This window comes from Astatotilapia calliptera, chromosome 23 (assembly GCF_964374335.1).
Source record: "Astatotilapia calliptera chromosome 23, fAstCal68.1, whole genome shotgun sequence".
NCBI classification, from domain to species: domain Eukaryota; kingdom Metazoa; phylum Chordata; class Actinopteri; order Cichliformes; family Cichlidae; genus Astatotilapia; species Astatotilapia calliptera.
This window is the reverse complement of record NC_137443.1, coordinates 40,241,502-40,260,161: the sequence shown is the minus strand read 5'-3', so window position 1 is coordinate 40,260,161 and position 18,660 is coordinate 40,241,502. Positions and strand designations below refer to the sequence as shown.

Genomic DNA, 18,660 nt, shown 5'->3' with positions numbered 1-18,660 from the left:
CCAATCTTTAAATAATTTTATATAAAAGCAAACCTGACAATCCCTGTTCCATGAAGGCCCTCCCTAATGATGATTAACTACTACCACCATACCATCACATACGCATGCATGCACTCAATGCATGGATGCACGTTCAGTCCATTTCTCTCTCTCTCACACACACACACACACATGCACGCACACACATGCACGCACACAGCTTCATGTTTTACAGCTTGTTGTTTACATGTTGTCCATGCAGTACCAAAGCAGAGAGATCATGATGAGTTTTTGTTGTTTTCTGTGTTGCGTCTCCAGTAACGTGGCACAAACTTGTGGCAAAGAAGCAGATGCATGATTTGGCTCAGACCTGGATCCAATAATATTTGCACAAAGTCTTATTATTAGTGTTTACTCAGAGCTGCTTGGTGTACCAGACAAGTGGGGTTATACCGTACGGGGCAAAAACTTCATGTTCCAGAGAGCTTGGATAGTTTAGACACCTCCAACTTAACCTGTTTGAGTCTAAAGTGTCCCAGTATTGTAAACCTCACTCATCCAGAAAGCCAAGCAATAAAAAAAATGAAGAACTAGCAAACACTAATTGAAGATGGTCTGGTTTGGCTTTTAGTATATACACAGTCATTTATTATCGTGTCCCCAGGAGAAGAAAAGAGTAGTCCACTAATGCATTTTTACTTCACTATATCATTTCATTGTCTATTCATTAGTCTTCATCGTGTCCTTATCGACAAGTTCAACTACTATCCAGTAAGCTTGGTGCCATCCCCTCTTTTGGGTGGGGCAGGAGGGGGTCCTCGTCGTAGTGTTGCATAGCCTGAGATGTTTCCGGACATATAGCCACCGTTTCCTCCGTTGCTTTGCTTTCCTTGGTCCAGGAGCAGCTCAGGAGGCGGCGGGGGCAGCGCCATGTCGTCCATGGTCCCCGCGGGGTCCAACTTGCCTGAGAGGCCGGCGGAGTTGGTGGAGCCCTGGCGTCCCACTGACTTTCGCCTCAGTGTCCTGTTCAGATCCTCCAAGAAGTTGGGCTGGCCTGAGCTACCTTTTGGGGAAGTCGGTGGAGGTGGCGAGAGCGGAGGTGGTTCTGGGGTGTTGTTACTACGCCGCCCGAGCGTGGGCGGAGGAGTCTTTTTCAGGGAGTTCTTTCCCCATGTTGAGTTACTGACGAGGGAGATGGGTGGTGGTGGAGGAGGAGCCTGGGGCTGGGGATTCACCACTGCTACTCGAGGAGGTCCGCCCGTATGGGCGTCATTACCTGGAGGTGGTGGAGGGGGGAAGAGCTCGGAGGCAGGTGGAGGAGGTGGGAAGTAGGCGCACTCAGGAGGTGGGGAAGGGAAGTCGCCACCAGACTGCTTTGCCTGGCTTACCTTGGCCTGCAGTGCCAGGGGCAGGTTAGCCAGGTTGAGCTTTCCTGGTTTTGGGGGAGCAGGAGGTCCATTTGAGGGCTCCTTTGAAGGCGATCCATTGGAGGGAGGACATGAGGAGGGAGGGGCGGTGTTGCCTTGGGGAGCAAACTTGCTGAGCAAATTTCTCCTGGATTCCTCGTAGGAGTTTGAGGCGTTGGACTTGATGCTGGAGTTCCTCTGGGGGGTGGGAGGAGGTTTCTTGCCTCCAAAACTAGAGGAACCAGAGGGTGACCTCCTTATGGGGGAGCCCATGTTTCCAGAAGGAAGGGGAGGAGGAGGTGGCGTCGGACCTGTGACTGGTGCTGGGGGAGGTGGAGGAGGAGGAGGAGGTGGTGGTGGTTGAGCAGGGAAGCCGGTGTTGCTGTCTGGAGGAGGAGGGGGGAATTCGGGAGACTGCAGCTGCTGGCCACCCCCACGCTGCCATTTTGGTTTGGTTTTAACTGCAGGGGGAGAGAGTGGGGCTTTCGAAGCCTCCATTTGATTGCCTGCTTGGGATGAAGCTCCTGGGAACTGACTGGCTAGCTGTTTCACCAGAGACATGGTGGGAGGGGCTCCTGTGGAAATGGTTGGTGGCTTAGACAAACTATGCTGCTTAGGCAGAGTTGGAGGGGGTTGAGTGGAGGTGTGGCCTGTCTGGAGGCTGAACTGCTTCTTAAGGGGTGCAGGTAGAGGAGGGGGTGGTGGTGGAGCTGGGGTCGGGCAACTCATTGTAGCAGGAGGCGGGGCAGGAGGGAAAGGGGAGACTGGTGACATGGGCTTGGGGGCAGTATGAGGGAGAAAGCCTGGGTTGAAGTTTTTCAGTGGTGCTGCCAGGGGTGCAGGAGGAGGTGGAAACTGGGCCGGTACTTGGAACTGTTGAGGAGGAGGAGGTGGTGGCGGCGGTGGCGGAGGTGGAGGAGGCGGGGGTGGTGGTGTGGGGGCAGGTGGTGGGGAATACTCGAGCCCGCCGTTTGGAGACGGGAGGTCCCGCGGCGGGCTGGGAAACCGCTCCTTCAGCGCTTGCTTGAGTCCACTGTGGTAGACAGGCTGACTCACGGGAGCAGCTGCAATAGCTGGTGGCGGTGGGGGCGGCGGAGGGGGAGGAAATGCAATTCCATTGGTCTGTGGAGCAGGCAGAGGAACTGGCGGTGGAGGGATGAAAGCCGGTGGAGGGATGAAAGCCGGTGGAGGGATGAAAGCCGGTGGAGTAGCCGGACTGGGTGGGCCCAGTTTCAGCACAGCCATGGCAGACCCGGGGGTTGGCATGGACGGTGGAGGGGGAGGTGGTGGTGGAGGAGGCGGGGGCACATTAGTCCTTGCGGCAATGTGATTGACGTTTGGTTTGATGGCCTGCAGTGCAGGTGGTGTCAGAGTCGTGGGCAGAACCTGCTGGGCTGTAGCAGGGAGGTGAAAAGGTATCTTGCCTCCTTTCTGGTTCTGCAGCCTGGTGATGGTGCTGTATTTGTACATTGTGAGAGCTGGCGACTGATATGACACCGTCTGGACTGGTGGAGGGGGTGGGGGAGGCGGTGGTGGAGGTGGCGGAGGTGGAGGGGGTGCGGGAGCTGGTTGCTGCTGCTCCTGTGGGGGCATGTGGTTGTAGTTGCTGAAGGCCTGTGACTGTTGCTGCTTCTGCAGCTGCTGTTGATGTAGTTGAGCAGACTGTGGTGGTTGTAGCGGTGGCGGTGGTGCTGCCTGCGGTGGTGGTGGCGGAACTGCCTCCTGAGGAGACGGATGCTGGGGAGGCGGGTGCTGGTGCTGCTGCTGCAGCTGAATTGGCGTCTGGGGTTGCACCAATGGGTGCTGATGCTGTGGGGGGTGCTGCTGCTGCTGATGTTGGGGGTGGGGCTGAGACTGAGGCCGTGATGGAGGCTGCGCCTGAGGCTGCTGCGGAGGCGGCGTCAGGGCTGAGTGGTCAACTGAATGCTGGCTGTGATGCCGGTGGCTGTGGGAACCGTGCGGCAGCGTGGCCCCTCTGGATGCCTCCATTCTCATCTGCGGAGAACAGAGCGAGTGTTAGGCTTTGTCACGTGACTCACACATCCTCCTGCAAACACGCGACTTTAACACGCTGAAACTCATACCTTTGAGTTTTCCTCAATCTGGGTACCCCTCTTCCAGGCCTCTGAAAATATGGAGCTCACCACGCTCTGGGAACGCCCATGAGAGGAGCCCGTATCCACCCCGCTGTCAGAATGGCCCGAATGATTCGACTGGGACTCTGAAAAAACAAATGAAAAACTGTAAAAAGGCCTCTTATCAATTAGTAATATTGGAAATACATCATAGATGAGTCACAAATCCTTCTTAAAAATTTAAAAGATTTGACATAGAATATTTATTATGTACATCTTTTTGCTGTTTCTCAGCATTCTCCAACACAAATGTGTTTCTTTTTAGTGAATCAAGCGAGTTAAAAGTCTAGTGCCTGTTTGCATTCTTGTTCTGTGTTCAGAGTGACCTCTAACAGTAGTGAGCATGTCTGAATACACTTTACAATACGCTCCACTTCTATCTGGTAGCATAACTAGCATAACTTAGCATTGACTTAGTAAAAAAAAATGGAAGTGCTTTTGTTTTTAAAGCTAAATTGCTTCCATGTTGAATTAACTATACACTGGACATGATGATGCGTTTAAAGGAGCCATTAGTGGTGCTTAGCCTAGCTCGTGAGCGAACCGGGTATGCTGGCGGAGCTGGAGCCAGATCTGATGCTAGACGTAGAGAGAGAGGACCAATCGTAGGCTGCCTCTGTCCTCTTCATGGCTTCCTGGTAGTTCAAATACAGCTGCTTCCCATACTGTATGAGATCGAAGAACACAGATGCATTTCATAAATTAAAACAAAACATTTATCTGCTTATTTCTTTGCCTTGAACAGTAACTCTGCTTCAAACCAACCTTTGCGATGCGGATTCCATTCACCCACTGGTGCAGCGTCCTCACATCATCGCAGCACAGATACTTGATGTACTGGGACTTCTTCTGGATTTGTGGATGCTGCAAATAAAACAAGTATTATGAACATTAAGTGCTCTGCACAGACACTGCAAAACGATTCAAAATAAAAGGATTTTTTTAAACAAATAACATGTGCAATTGACATCGAAGCATCCTCTTGCAATTTATTAGACAAGTGCTTATTCATTACATTAAATGCAGTCAGTAAATAAACTTTCTATTCTGATTAAACTAATCCAATCAGCTTCTTTGGAAAAGATCTCCAGAGACATTTTCTAATAGCAGACTAATGGTACTAAGTGCATGGGGGTAACAGTGAAGCGCTAAGACTGCATATCTCTGGGGACTACAAGAACCATTTGATGTGTTCAAACCTCTACTTTAAACAGATGCAAAGGAGGACACGTGTACATCCCACCCATGTTATAATGCCTCATTTCTCTTGTTATAAATTTCTTCAGATATGCAGACATCTAATTATTTGACTTGCAAAATGTGTTTACAAGATCTGTATCACACACAGAACTGGACATCATCTGTAGCTTTCTTAGCCAAGTGCTCATTTGTGCCGGTTTAGGTCTCTGGAGGAACATTAAGACCTGCTGTTATTTGCAGGCCAATCAGGACCACGCAACGTTTCACCATGCAGCTACAGGGATTCACCTTCAAGGCCAGGCAGTAGTCAGTGGGAGCTTTGTATTTGCTGCGGTAGTCCTGCCCGTAATACACGTTAACATGGTCCAACTGCAGGAAGCACACGAGATCTCTGGATGCCTGTGGAGAAAGAGAGGCAGGGGACGGTGTCATGTACTGATGCGTGGTTGACCTAAAAGAGACCGCTGTTGGCTGCTGCTGCTCTGTGTGAAGAAACTGAATTTTACCCACCACGTTTGTGCTGTCGTTGTATAGAAACATGGAGCTTCACTCAAGCTGTTTTAGTGCATGAGTGAAGCAGTTGCAGAATGGCTTGAAATAATTATGCAAAGTCCTTCATTTGTCTACGTTTTGTGTGTATATGCTATTAAAGGTCTAACTTACATCTAGAATGCCCTATTCAGTATCAAAGCTGGGACTGAAATGTACTATGGGACTTATACATGTCTCCATGGTGCCACAGTGAACTGCAAGTGTTAAAATTTGAAAATTACTTGGGAGGATGGTGGTGTTAAAAAGGGAGCATGTGCACTCAAACGCCACGCACACAACTGCTGTTCTTCAAAGTGATCAAAACCAAACAGGAAATGCCACAAATCATGAGTGGATCTGCTTCTCATAACCCTAAATGCCACATTTCTGTTCCTAATCTTCATTTCTGCGTCCGAGTAGCATGATCGTACACCAGCCGTCACTGACCTTGGCTTTGCCTTTGGGGACATAGTAGATCCCCGAAGCCCTGAGGAGGAAGTAACGCTTCTTCCATGACTTTTTCCCATCTTCTTTGAGCCACAAGATGCCCTCGATCTCTGGCACAGACACTGAGCCACCACAGAAACATTCCTGAAGTAATGCACAAAAACCCATTAAATAATTCATCTAAGTAACGCTCCAGATTAGCAGGAATGATAGAAACGTCTGCAGTTTGCTTTATAAAACACCATCTTACCTCTAATAAAGCCTCTTTGTTCCTGTCGGCCATTTCTGATGTCTCCTTCCGCCCCAGCAAATAGTTCTGGAAGCAATTGAGTAAAACAGTGAAGTCAGTGGAGGGATGGGAGGGGGAGAAAGTCTCACCTTATCCTATATGTAAATAAATTATTCACTTTCACTTGCTTTGACCTACTTCTGACACTCCTACACAAACACACACACTGTTATTCACTCTCTGGCTCTATGCAGGCACTCAGCATGCATAAACAATGCTTCTGCGCGTATAACATACACAGTCGGCATTTGCACACCGAACGCAGAGCAGTTAAAAGAGGAGAGGATGTTATCTGCCCCTCGGTCTGTTGAACACGCCACCATACGTGTGCAGCTTTAACGTAATGGGCGGTCACCTGAGGGTTCTTGAAGAGGGCGTATTTCTCAATGCGCTCTATGAACATGAGCTTGTTGTGGCTGTCCCGGGTCCAGTTTAGCAGATTCTCCACCAGGTTCTCGTGGTCCTCAAAAATACGCTCTGAGAAAAAGGAGGAGCGAGAACAGGTAATGAAGAACAGGCGAGAACAGGTTTCTTTTGCCGCCCTGGAACTGGGGCCGTGACTATTACATATTACTTTGTGTATTATGCCGCGAGAACCCCTGAACTTCGACCCTATGCTACAAGCGCAGATTAAAGCAAAACCATAAACAATGTTTATTCAACTCAGGCGATTGCTCCCTTACCCATCTGCAGCTCAGTGATGGTTTCCACCAGAGACCAGTCAGGGCTGTATCCACAGTGGGACTTATCCAGCAGGCTGTCTAGCACCTGCCTGACTGTCTGCCGCTCGTCTACCATCATGGTCTTTGAGCTCTCGTCGGACATGTGGACCCTGATCACCAGCTGAGGAAGGCCAAGAGGGAAACGCTAAAACATGATATCAATATGTAAGATTTATCGTCATGCATGCGTTAGATCGGGAGGGGGTCAAACATAAGGCTTGGGGGCCAGAATTAGCCCAGCAAATACTCCAATAAGGCTCAGCTTTGGAAAATGCGGAGGGAACGGTAAACCTCAGCCTCCTAGTAGATGCTAAGAATTTGGAAGTGTTAGGTGATCTTCAGGAAATTTGACCTTTAACCTTCATGTCAAGGTCACTGGAATTCAAACTCTTCTGAGATTTTTAAATGGTAAACAGGATGATTCCTATACGGCGCTCTTCTACTCTCCCGGAGCACTCAAAGCTCTTTAACATGCCTCATTCAATCATTCACACTACCATTCTTAAAAGCTTGTAAGTGCTTACTATCCAACATTCACACACATTCACACTCTAGTGGATACATCGGTTAGTATCTTGCCCAAGGATATTTGGCATGCAGACTGGAGCAGATAGGGATTAAATCGCCAACCTACTGATCAGTAGACCCACCCCACATTTTGTATTTTAGTAGATACACCTATGGTATCAATTTGAAAATATTTTTTTTGTGTAAAAAGCTGAACATTTTCCAATTTGTAGCTTCAGTTTAGATCATGACCATGTCCCACATATGGCCACTAAACATGACTACGAATATGGCTGTAGTTTGGGCATCTTTAAGCAACCAGAACACGAAAGCTTAAACTAATCTGAACGCGACACACTCGCACACGTGCCAAATCCTGGATCACACAATCGCAGCCTCGATGTGTGAAACCAAATAAAGCCCCGGATTCCTTGACCCTCCTGCATGTCACCTCCCACTGCGACCCCGACGTCCAATCGCGTGCCAGTACGGATGATTGAAGTGAAGCGCAGACCAATGAGAACGCAGGGACAGCGATGAGTCTCAGACATGGGGGGAGTCTGACCTACATTTCTCACAGGAGACCCCCCCCCCCACCACTCAGAGGGAAAAAAGTTAAATTAAATCTAACATCTAAATCCTTTAAGATCCATTTCTTATCCAGATGAAGTCAAACTGCTTCGGTGAAATTCAAATCATTGCTGGTCGTGTAAAACGCCGACAACAGGGCACGAATAATTTAGCACGTCAAAGCTCTCCTGTGTTAGCTGAGGTTTTTTTTCCTTCGCGTGTCCTGTCTGTACCAGTACCCTTTATCTAGCCATACTCTAGCTCTGTTGGCTGTAAAACTATTGGGCTTCAACCATTCATTGCATGCAAAAAAGGACACCATTCTGTTAAATGGCATTGGTCTCATTCAAAGAGACTGTTCATTCACCAGCCTGGGGGGGAAAAACAAAAGGCCTGCCTGTGTGAGGAGTCCCGTATCGACCTCGCAGTGGAAGCAAACTGTCAGTGTGGCAAGGCGCTCCTGTTGTTCAGCTGATACGCGGGATAAATAACATGTCTTATGTGGATCTGCGTTATATTTCTGAAGCCCGTCTCCGCTTCCTTGCTCCCTCCTCCAGCAGACGCACACACATAATCAAACACTGCAATGACCTATTTTCTGCATGCTTCACTGCCTCGCTGTGAATGAAGTTCACAAAGAAATGCGGCGTGCACGAAATATGACAAGACGGCAATTATTCAAAGTCAGAAGGGCTTCATATCCCTGCACTTTCTAAGAGTCAGCGAGTTAAGAGGTGGTTCTACCTTTTTGACTTGTGCCTCCTTGATTTTCTCCAGGGCGACTCTGATCTTCTCCGCCTTCAGTTTGGCAGCTTGCTCCTCCTAGATGAACGCACAGGAGTGTGTTAATACAGCACGCACATTAAAAATGCCTTTTGATTTTATAGCCTCATCCTCGTCATACATCCGTCACTCCTTTGGCAGGAATAACACATGCAGCTATGCACAACTTCATGAAAAAAAGCATCTGGAATGATGGCGCCTTGTGTCACGGGGAGAAATCTAAATTTCCCCCATGCTCCAGGCTGCTTACCTGCCCCCTCCAACAAGATGCCATCACCTCCATTCCTACAGGTTGTGTAAGCTTCCACGTGTGTTTTATTACTTTAGCGTGAGTGTTCAATTAGACAAATAGACGGAATTATGATAAAAGACGCCGTGGCGGCATTGGCTCCTCAAAAATGGTGCTCCGCTTGCTGTATATGGTTTCATGCCGGATTCATGTGGAGCTGCGGCGGTTTCTTTTGATCATGCTATACAGCAGAAGGGGAGACAATAGTAGAAGATCCCTCAAGGGTGAGAGGCTGCAGATGAATGCAGAATCAGCTCAAAGAGCATCCATGCAGCCAACTTAAAGATGCGAACCCCCACCAAAAAATGCTCAAAATGGGAAATATCCAGATGTGTCCGTAACTTGATTTAAAAATATGACAAAAGCGGTTTCTTCTATTCAAATGAACAAAAATCTGTTTGCCACCTTTCACACCAAGATTAAAAAAAACAAAAAGTTATTCCAGCGTGATTCCCAGTCGATCAAAGTCCGCCTTGCATCCACATCTGCCGTCACCCAGAGATGACAGCGGTCGAGCTAGCTGAGACGGTGCTGAGCGAGGACTTTAGTGATGGCATGGGTTCACTCACACGCAGACATGTGTGGCCAAGACGAGCACAATTTGACTAAAACGCCAAGTGAGACAGTAGGGAGGAAAATGCCCCTCCCCCTTCCCGCTTCCTCCCCTCTCCATCACTCGTTTCCTCTCTTTACAGCAGATGCAGGGGTTTGGGAGCGTACCCAATCGAGGGGAGCATAATCCCCACAAAAAAAAGGTACCAGGAGGAAGGGCCGCCCAACCAGCAAACTCCGTTTAAAGGACCCTGAACCCTTTAGCCAATCGGGACGAGGCGGGGGAAGACCATGACCGACTATGGCCCTGAAGCTAACTCACAGAGACAAGGACGGAGAGAGTGGGTGAATGAGAAGCTGAGGTGCTGAATATTTGAAGTCATGTGTACACACGAGCATGTGTGTTCAAAGAGAGAGGGTGAGGGGTATTAACAAGTGCTCCCCAAGCCTCTTATCTCAAGAAGCCCCTGCCCACTCCTTGACCCAGACTGCCTTTTCCACATGACCGACTCTAGGGCACACACACATTAAAGCTTTAAAACCAAGAGTGTGTTTGGCCAACACATAGTGGCAGGCTTTTACCCACCCCAATGTGTGTGTGTGTGTATAAGACTGAGTAAGAGCAACAGTGACCAAGAGGTCACGCGAGTTGTACAGATTACAGTCGGGAGTCAATTTGAGTCCCACTGTGGGTTCAGCCCCAGAAATGTCAGCGTGGACAACCCGCCCCCCTCGCTCTCTCATCTATTATTCCCTCTCTACACGACACATACTCCCTGCTTTTTATTAGACATTAGACCGACTCCGATTCGACAGGCGTTTACCCTTCCACTTTCACAGTGAGCCACACCAGAGCCAATTTAAAAAAAAGAAAAAGCTCTTCTGCCTAGTCTGTAAAAAAAAAAAAAAAAGAAAGAAAGAAAAAAGAAAAAAATCTTGGCAGCCACTTCCTTTGATGTTTTTCCACTCTCTCCCGCCTCGCTTGTTCCCAAGCATCCCACGCTCATTCAATATTCTGATTCACGAGCGAGGAGAGGGAGAAAACTTGTGAGTCCAGGCGATCGCGGCTCGCCTTCTTCTGTTCTCTGGTGGAAAGTGTAACACTAACACATAAACCCCCTCACAGCCTGTAAAGATGCAGGCTATCACTCCTCTCCCCTTAAAAAAACAACAACATAATATACAGCTGAGTGCTCTGTTTACAGCAACAGGCACCAATGTTTTGAACCACTGACTCAATCCAAAAGATTTGGTGACTATGTCCGTGTAGCATCTCAGTTATCGTGGTATTCTAAGGAGCTTGGTGGATGTCACTAGGGGGACATGTCCTTGTCTATGGCACAACATAGAAGAGCCACCTCGAGAGGACAAGACTCAGCTGTACGTCTGCATCTAAAGGACAAAGGTCACTCTTTCAAGGATCCCAATATCCACATTTTGGACAGAGAAGACAGATGGAAGAGGAGCGAAAGAAGCCATCTATGTCCAATGTGAACGACAATCCTCGAACAGAGGGGATGGCTTACAGCACCAACTGTCTAACACCTAAAATTAAGGACGGCTTAACGCCCACTCATATCTTGCGTCAGTCGATCGCAACAGGTCACATGATAGGGTGAGGCAAGGTCCACCCAAAACCTCTGCTGATAATAACCCTTTTTCACACCTTAGCTCATGTGACGATGAACATGATCATCAAGAAACTTAAAGAAGTCCAGTCGCTTTTCTTTCCCAGCTTCTTAGATAAGGTGACTGCAAATCTTATATCCAGCTCTAAAACTTGAGGGCAGATGAGCTGACAGTGTCGCTGCCGGCACCCATTATATTCAAATAATAAAGGACATCACTGAAAGGGCTATTTTACTGCCAACAGCCACTAATGGAGATCTCTGTGTGGAAAAATGCACTGTAAACTTTCAGTTTCTAAAGACACACACTGTAACATTCTCTTCTAGTTAATCAGCATTATAGAATTTAAGGATTTAATATCCAACCAACTTGGAATCAGCTGATTTGTACTTTCTTGCTATGCATTGTGTATTAAAGGTGGGATAACTCACAAGCAATGAGCTCCAAACTACAAATATACACACATATGCTCAGCATAAACTTTGCAAAGAAGCCAAAGGCAGCGGCCAAAGCATCTACTCAGAGGTTAAAAGAGGTGATGGGAGCATCAGACACGACTTGGATTATAGAGACATTTGAATAACAAAACTAAGCTGGAGTCCAACTTAGATTTGTTTTTTCAGTTAAACACAAATTCCACTTTTGGCTAGCACGTAGGGTTATTATCTCAACTATGGGTGAATCAAGTAATGGTTTAGTCTCTATAATGCGAGAAACTCATTGTGAGCAAGCTCCATCTGCTGAAGACTGTGACATGTGACCAAAACCCACAGAGAAATCTATCAAGTAGACTTTGTTCACATTTGTTTTGCCTCTTGTGTAACCAGTTTTTCTAAAGCACAGATGAACCTTTCAAAATAAGACAAAGGCAACAAATCATGCCATTTAAAGCCCTGCAAGCCCTGGTTTCTGTTTCAGACTTCTAAACAACTCAAAATATTAAAAGTAATGATTTAATACTGTGTAATAAATGCTAATACATTAAATTTTCCCCTTGTAAGCTTTTATTGCTCAAAGACTGAGTGCAAATCAAAAGCCAGCAACATGAAGTTAGAAAGAAGGATCGAACAAAATGAAGGCCCACAGACAAAACACCACATGTGGAAGCATGTTTGAAAAAAATCCTCTGTTCTATAATCACTCTCAGCATGGACTTTACCAAAAAGACGAGCAGAGCAGAAGACAGGAGCAATGCACACAGACACAAACACGAATGCACAGGAGAGGAATGAAAGCAAAAAGTGTATGAGGAAGTCACCTTGGTCAGGAGGTGAGAAGGCTTTCCAGCTATGCTTTTCAGAATGAGCGAGGTTTCTTGGTCCAGATAGGAGTGCTTGGGTGGAGGAGAAGATGGGGGAGGAGGATAAGAGCAGAAGAAGAGACAAAATATAGAGAAGTCAGTGCCAGGTGATTCTGTGAGGCTTATTAATCACAAGTGTTTTGATCTGTTTTTGTACAGAGAAGCGTGGAAGCGAGAGAAGGTTTCATTAATGCGCAGCAGCGATGGTTGTCATTAGATACAGCTGTTGGAAAAGAGGCAATGATTATGAGAGAGAAAAGCGTGAATACACGGTATATTCTCTGAAACCTAGACTCCACAGCTACGCTATCACACCACACACACACACATCAAACACACACACAACAGCTCAATTGTAAAAATTCTGTTGCACCTAACGTCCATTAACCTTGAAACAATTAACTGTGCACACCAACTGGAGAAATTGCTCAATCATTCACAAACACACACACTTACGGTGGCCCGATCCACTTCGCCCTCTCGCGAGGTGAAGTCAAGCTGCCGTCTGGCCGGCTTACTGTTGGCTCGTCGCAGCGTGACATGCTGGAAAAGTCGGGTGGGTGCAGGCAGGTGGGGTGTGTGCGTGTGTGAGGACAGAGGCCGTGGATATAAGAAAGGATGCAAACACAGACAGTGTAAACACATGCAGGCGAAAACAGGGGGGACATGCGAGAGACTGTCATGGCCGTCCGACCACGGCATTGCTTTTGTTAGTGAACAATAGGTAGGTGTTGACATTGTAATCCGAGTCACACTTGAGATTGCAATGCATTCACCGACAGCATCGAATGCACAATACAGAGGCTGCATTGTGCATTTACTTTGGATAGACTTCAGGCATGCAGTTCCTTCCAATCAGTATGTGTGTATAAACATGCTTGGCTTCATTAAGGTCTATGCTTAGTACTTTCTCACTTCTCCTGACTTACAAACTGAACTGACCGCAGTCCTTGTGTACATTACACTTACCGTCACATCTGGAAAGACTCATTTAAACCGTCTGATACGTCTATGTGTGTGTTTCAGTGTGGCTCGTACCTCTGTATTGGTTTGGTTTTGTCCTTGTGAGATTGGGCTGCCCTGGCTCTCCACCTCTCCTCCTGTCACTTTATCCGTATCCAGGGAGTCCATGCTCGAAGCTGAGGCACATGCTGAGTTCACACTAGACCGCTGGGATGGTGCGTCTTGCTCGGTGACAGCACCGACCGAACCAGTCCTCCGATGCTGCCCTCCGCTGCCGGACGATCCGGACGAGGGCCGCCGGATGGTGCTGGAGGAAAATGAGGACGAGGAGGAGGAAGAGGAGGACGTCTGACGTGCCGCTTCATCCATGCTCAGGGAGGCCTTCTCTAGCTGAGAGGTGATGTCATCTAGGGAGATGTTAGAGGCCGCGGGGCGAGCAGTGGCGCTGCCACCTCGTACCGTGTTGGCCGGTGATGCTCGAGTACTGCTGCTTGCACTTCCTGTTGGGGCGGGTTTCAATTTGACAGTGAAATTAATATTTGATTGAATTAAATATTGACACAAGAAAGATCTCAACAAAACTGACTGTTTTCTACAAAGCTTCACCTTTTCTCTCTCTGTTATAACTTTGCAGGTGTTTATTTCTCTCAACCCCAGTTTTACACTTTTGTTTCATCCCACAAAGACTTCCTTCTTTTTGATGCACAGCAGTGTTTCCTAACCACAGGGGGTATATTTGTGTTGCAGCTAGGGGGGACATGGAAAGATTACCAATGGTATCAATTTCAAAATCCTAAACATGAAAAAATGGTTGATATAGGTAGCCTAAAATGTGGATAAGTAATTGAACTTGTTTGCTAAATGCAGTATGTATATGGAATACAAATACAGCTGCTGAATAAACAGCAAAAACTACAAGCTAGCTAAGAGCATGAATAAAAAGGTGGAAACCAGCAGTGTAGAGCAGGGGTGTCAATATAAGGCCAGGGGAACAGAATTCCCCCCCCAAAGACTCCAATCTGGCCAGCTCGATGGTTTTTGAAGATTCCAGACTTTAGTTTTACAGCTCATACTGCCCTACTTTTTCTTACATTAAGATATTTCAGGGATTTTAAATGTGTAGTTAAAGAAAGGGGAGTTCCACAGGTCCAGCGCACCTAAGATCAAAGTGGGCTGCATTGTATATATTCCTCCTGATTGCTATTTATTCCTGCTGTCTTACTATTTATATTTTATTCCTGCACAGTTGGTGTGGAGAACCCATAATATGATTGTACATGGACAATGACAATAAAGGGTTATTCTTATATTCTATGTGGGCCACCCATGGTGTAAAATATGGCTAGCAGGTAAGCTGAATGTGATGGTTCAATAACAGATGAAACATTCCCGATCAAGTTTAAAATTAGGTTAAATGAAGATGAGGTGGAAGTGATGGAAGGGCTCTTGAGCTCATCTGAATGGGCTGCAAGCTGGAAGCCACTGCTGCACAACAATCTCAGACATCATGCCTTACAATTGACTACTATCTGAAAGGATACCAAATGATAACAGTCTCACTTCTTCACATTGAGTATCAAATTGTTTAGGAACTGCACTTTTTGTTTTAAAAGCCCATAATTCAGCAGGACTACCTCCGCTGCTTCCTCCTCCACTGGTGCCTGTGTGCTTAGTGCTAGCACTGCGCCCTCCAGCTGCCCTCTGCTGGCCTTTGCTCTGGCTGCGAGAAGTTGAGTTTGGTTTGGAAATGGTATTCAACTCCTGCTCGATGGAGCACAGGTCAGCCATCAGGGCATCCAGGTCCACTGTGTCACCTTGGTTCAACGCCTCTGCAAGGAGCAAAGCAAGAGTTATTGGGTTATACTAATAAGTGCATCTCTGTTCTGTTGTTATACTGAAGTGAGATCTTACCATTTATGTTATACATTGAGAAGCGGTAGGAAAAGTTGGCCATGTTCGTCTCCTGCCTGAGAGGAGGTTTCTGCAGTGCTTTCTGCGGCCTGCCATCATCCAGACTCTGCAATGTGCGCACACACACGAAACTCATAAGATGCACATTTGCAAAACACACATTCACACTCTGACACTACAGTCAAAGCGCATCGTAACAACCTCGTCTGCCTGCCAGACTCCTCAGTTACCCACAGACCTGCACAAATACTATGTGGTGGTGGTGGGAGTGGAGTTGCTAGGATACAGTAAAGGGAGACAGGATTAGCAGTGTTAAGGTTGCTATGGATACAGCCCCATCCTTTCTCGCGGTGCTCTGTCTACGTCTGTGTAACAAACCACCCCCTTAGTGTGTGTGAGAGTATTTGTATTTTAACCTGTGTGAGCTTGTCCAGCTCTCCCAGCCAGGCTCCAAACATCTTGTCCAGGTCCTGGTCCTCCTTGTCACTGTCTTCCTCTGCTCCATGGTCCAACTCATCATCAGATACCTGGTCCATCTACACACACACACACACACACACGCACACACGCACACACGCACACACGCACGCAAAAGAAGCAGAAAATTTCATATGATTACAAGTCACACCCACATAGCAGGAATGATCTAAATGAGGAAAGAGGGGGAAAAAAACAAATCAAAACGCAAAAACAACTTAATCTCATGCCAACCTCACTGCCTGTTACCATGACAACCGTTCGCAGACCCCTAGCGGGCACCCTGTGCTGTGCGATCACCCTGTGGTGTCTTGTGTGCTGTGCACCACTGACACGCCCAGGACCTCTACTACCAGCTCAAGAGCCAACACAGAGGGAGGAGCAGAGCATCTTCCTCATGTCTGCAGAAAAAAAACCCCCCACTCTTTTCTTTGGAGGCCCACAGATCACTGTTAAATTAAGATATTAATCAGACCACACGGAGCAATAGCATGTGCTGTTAAAGGCCGGTGGATAATAGGATGGAAAGCATAGCTGGCTCGCTGAGAATGCCCAGCTGTTTTTAGTTAAAGGTGATGGCAGAGCTCCCTCTAGTGGGTTAAATGGAAAGTGGCGCAACACCAGCATGCATCTGTTTGCCTGGCCGACTTAAGTCTCATATATCTAACAATTAAACAGAATCAGAATAAAATCAGGAGGAAATCTGATGCTCTAGAGTCAAAGCTAAAATGTCTAACCCAATCCTTTTTCATACACACAAGGACGCCACAGTAGACAAAACACTGAATGAATGATATGAAGGAGGCAAACATAACAGAAAATGGCTCCAACTGACAACGCAAAACAATCTGCAGCCTTGATGTGTGCCTACATTCATCCTCATTTCCTAATGCGATGGTCTCCGGTCCATGTGAAAAAAATATGTTCACCCAAATGCCGATGTGCACCGAGGAAGATCGTTCACCAATCTGGTGACAGACCTGTCAAGTGGAAGCAAAGTACGGTTGAGCACAGGAGGAGGAGGAGGTCATGGCTCTGATACCCTGTCAGATGCCAGAGGAAGTGCCGAGTGCAGAAACACATTTTCTTACTGCACACTTTCAGCTTGGCACACACAAAGAAAAATATTACACCACTGTATATTCAACACTGGATATTAAACAGACTAAAGCAGAACGCTCAACCTGTTTTTCCCTTGGTGTGCACTCCTGTCTTGGCATAGTCCGGAGTCCCCAAAACAGGCGAGTCAGATGGAATATTCCAGAGTAATCCCATTGATGTTTTCAGAGGGTGTCATTCCATGTTATCCCAGCTATGTGGTGTCAGTCACTAGAGGGGACTGTACCAAACTGGGATTAACCCCGCTGACGACCCCTGTTCTTTTGATCTAGCAAAACGTCTGCTTGTATGTGCGAGTATTTGTGTGCCGTTGCCTTTATGGCTAAAATGAACACTTGGTGATCTGAAAGCTATGCTTTGTTGTTAGAATGTGATGAAGGTCGTAGCAAACCAGATAAAAGATGAAAAGCTAAGCAGCTGAGGGGTGCTTATTTCAGACAAATTCCAGCATGCTTACTACTAGAAATCACTGTATGTGGTGCATGTAGAAGACGTACCCTGAAGCTGGTGCTACAAGCTTGTATTACGGACCAAAGCTGTCACTGCAGAGTGTTTATTATACTTTAGATGATGGATAGCTTCCTTCTTCCGGCACTCTCATTAAAACACATGAGAAACATGAACTTGTCATCTTGTGGAGGAAAGAATGGAGTCAATGAGTATGTAAACAAAAACAACCCAGTGTGTATATATGTGCGCTTAAAATTACATCCATGCACTCATGAACGTGTGTGGCAGTCACAACAGGAAATAGCCAGGATGTGCAAAATTCCTAATTTCCCACATGGCCTTTTTCCTTGCAGGAAGCTCCAGCTGTCCTCCAGCTTATCCATACCACTTATAGTGGCGGTAGTGGTGGGGGTGGCACTTGTACATTTGTAGGAATGGGGGGGAAGAAACTTGAGGTGTTGAAAGTGAGATCCAGACCTCACCACCCTTATGCCCACACATGTTACATCGTAACACAATTTGAATCGTTTGTCTCCTTGGCTACCATGAAATGTGGCTCCATATGGGGACCCTTCAGTCACAGCCATGATTTTGTAAAATCAGGTGAGTATCTCAAGCTATGGCATCAAGACGAGCGCAAGAGGAAATGACTAAAAATCAAATGAGCCTGCACTGCCATTATTCCCCAAGGTTATTCCATGTTTAAATACACATACAGGAAATGAGTCGCACTGCAGGACACTTAACAGCTGTGTGTAAACAGCCTGGAGTCCTTTATAAGAGTCTCTTCCACACACATACACACACAGACTTGTGGTCAGGACAAAAAACAAGTACAAATATATATAGATATGCTGTAGGTGTGTATTCAGTCCAGATGCAGAAAGAGTAAAAATAGAGCAAAAACGATGCAGAGCCAAAAACAAAGAGCACTTTGGAAATAGCTGCTGTCATTCTAATGGAATCACGGCCTTAACAGAAGATGCTGCTGCAGGTTTAAGTGAATTACCACCTGAGGCCCTGCTTTTAAGCTTATGGAGCATGACCTGAGAGAGACACGGGGATAGGAGGTTGTGTTTGTGTATATATGCGTGTGTATGTAGTCTGCAAATGCACTCCTACAGGCATCATCGCAAACTAAACACCGGCCGTGGCCTTTTCCCTGCTGATGCTGCACGGTCCCGTCTGTCTTGTCTGAGCATGACCGCCATTCATCTGTCTCCTGTGACTACTGGGCAGCTCAGAGATCTGGGGTGAAAGAATAAAGGTCAAAGGCCTTTTCCCGTGGAGTCTCCTTCTGGAGTCTCTCTTTTTTTTTGGTTTTCATGTAAACTTGCAGTGGCTGCTCATCTATTTATGCAGCGTGTTTTCTAAGAACAAAAATCTCAAACTGTTAAAGAA

At 46.9% G+C, this 18,660-nt stretch overlaps 1 protein-coding gene across 4 annotated transcripts in view; it reads right to left on the bottom strand.

The window, feature by feature from the left end:
• Positions 1 to 263: 263 nt before the first annotated feature.
• Positions 264 to 18,660, bottom strand: part of raph1b (Ras association (RalGDS/AF-6) and pleckstrin homology domains 1b) — a 38,264-nt gene continuing 19,867 nt past the window's right edge. For 2 of the 4 annotated variants that reach the window (XM_026157670.2, XM_026157671.2), the window contains exons 3-18: positions 15,630 to 15,749; positions 15,214 to 15,319; positions 14,937 to 15,131; positions 13,378 to 13,802; positions 12,796 to 12,882; positions 12,298 to 12,372; positions 8,531 to 8,608; positions 6,671 to 6,830; positions 6,343 to 6,464; positions 5,949 to 6,014; positions 5,699 to 5,842; positions 5,009 to 5,119; positions 4,286 to 4,384; positions 4,065 to 4,185; positions 3,470 to 3,606; positions 264 to 3,380 (exon numbers count right to left, since the gene is read on the bottom strand). In XM_026157670.2, the coding sequence (XP_026013455.2) occupies positions 744 to 3,380; positions 3,470 to 3,606; positions 4,065 to 4,185; positions 4,286 to 4,384; positions 5,009 to 5,119; positions 5,699 to 5,842; positions 5,949 to 6,014; positions 6,343 to 6,464; positions 6,671 to 6,830; positions 8,531 to 8,608; positions 12,298 to 12,372; positions 12,796 to 12,882; positions 13,378 to 13,802; positions 14,937 to 15,131; positions 15,214 to 15,319; positions 15,630 to 15,749 (4,683 nt within the window). In that variant the 3' untranslated portion in view covers positions 264 to 743. The remainder of the gene's footprint in view (positions 3,381 to 3,469; positions 3,607 to 4,064; positions 4,186 to 4,285; positions 4,385 to 5,008; positions 5,120 to 5,698; positions 5,843 to 5,948; positions 6,015 to 6,342; positions 6,465 to 6,670; positions 6,831 to 8,530; positions 8,609 to 12,297; positions 12,373 to 12,795; positions 12,883 to 13,377; positions 13,803 to 14,936; positions 15,132 to 15,213; positions 15,320 to 15,629; positions 15,750 to 18,660) is intronic. The other 2 variants (XM_026157674.2, XM_026157675.2) reach the window with 2 other exon arrangements.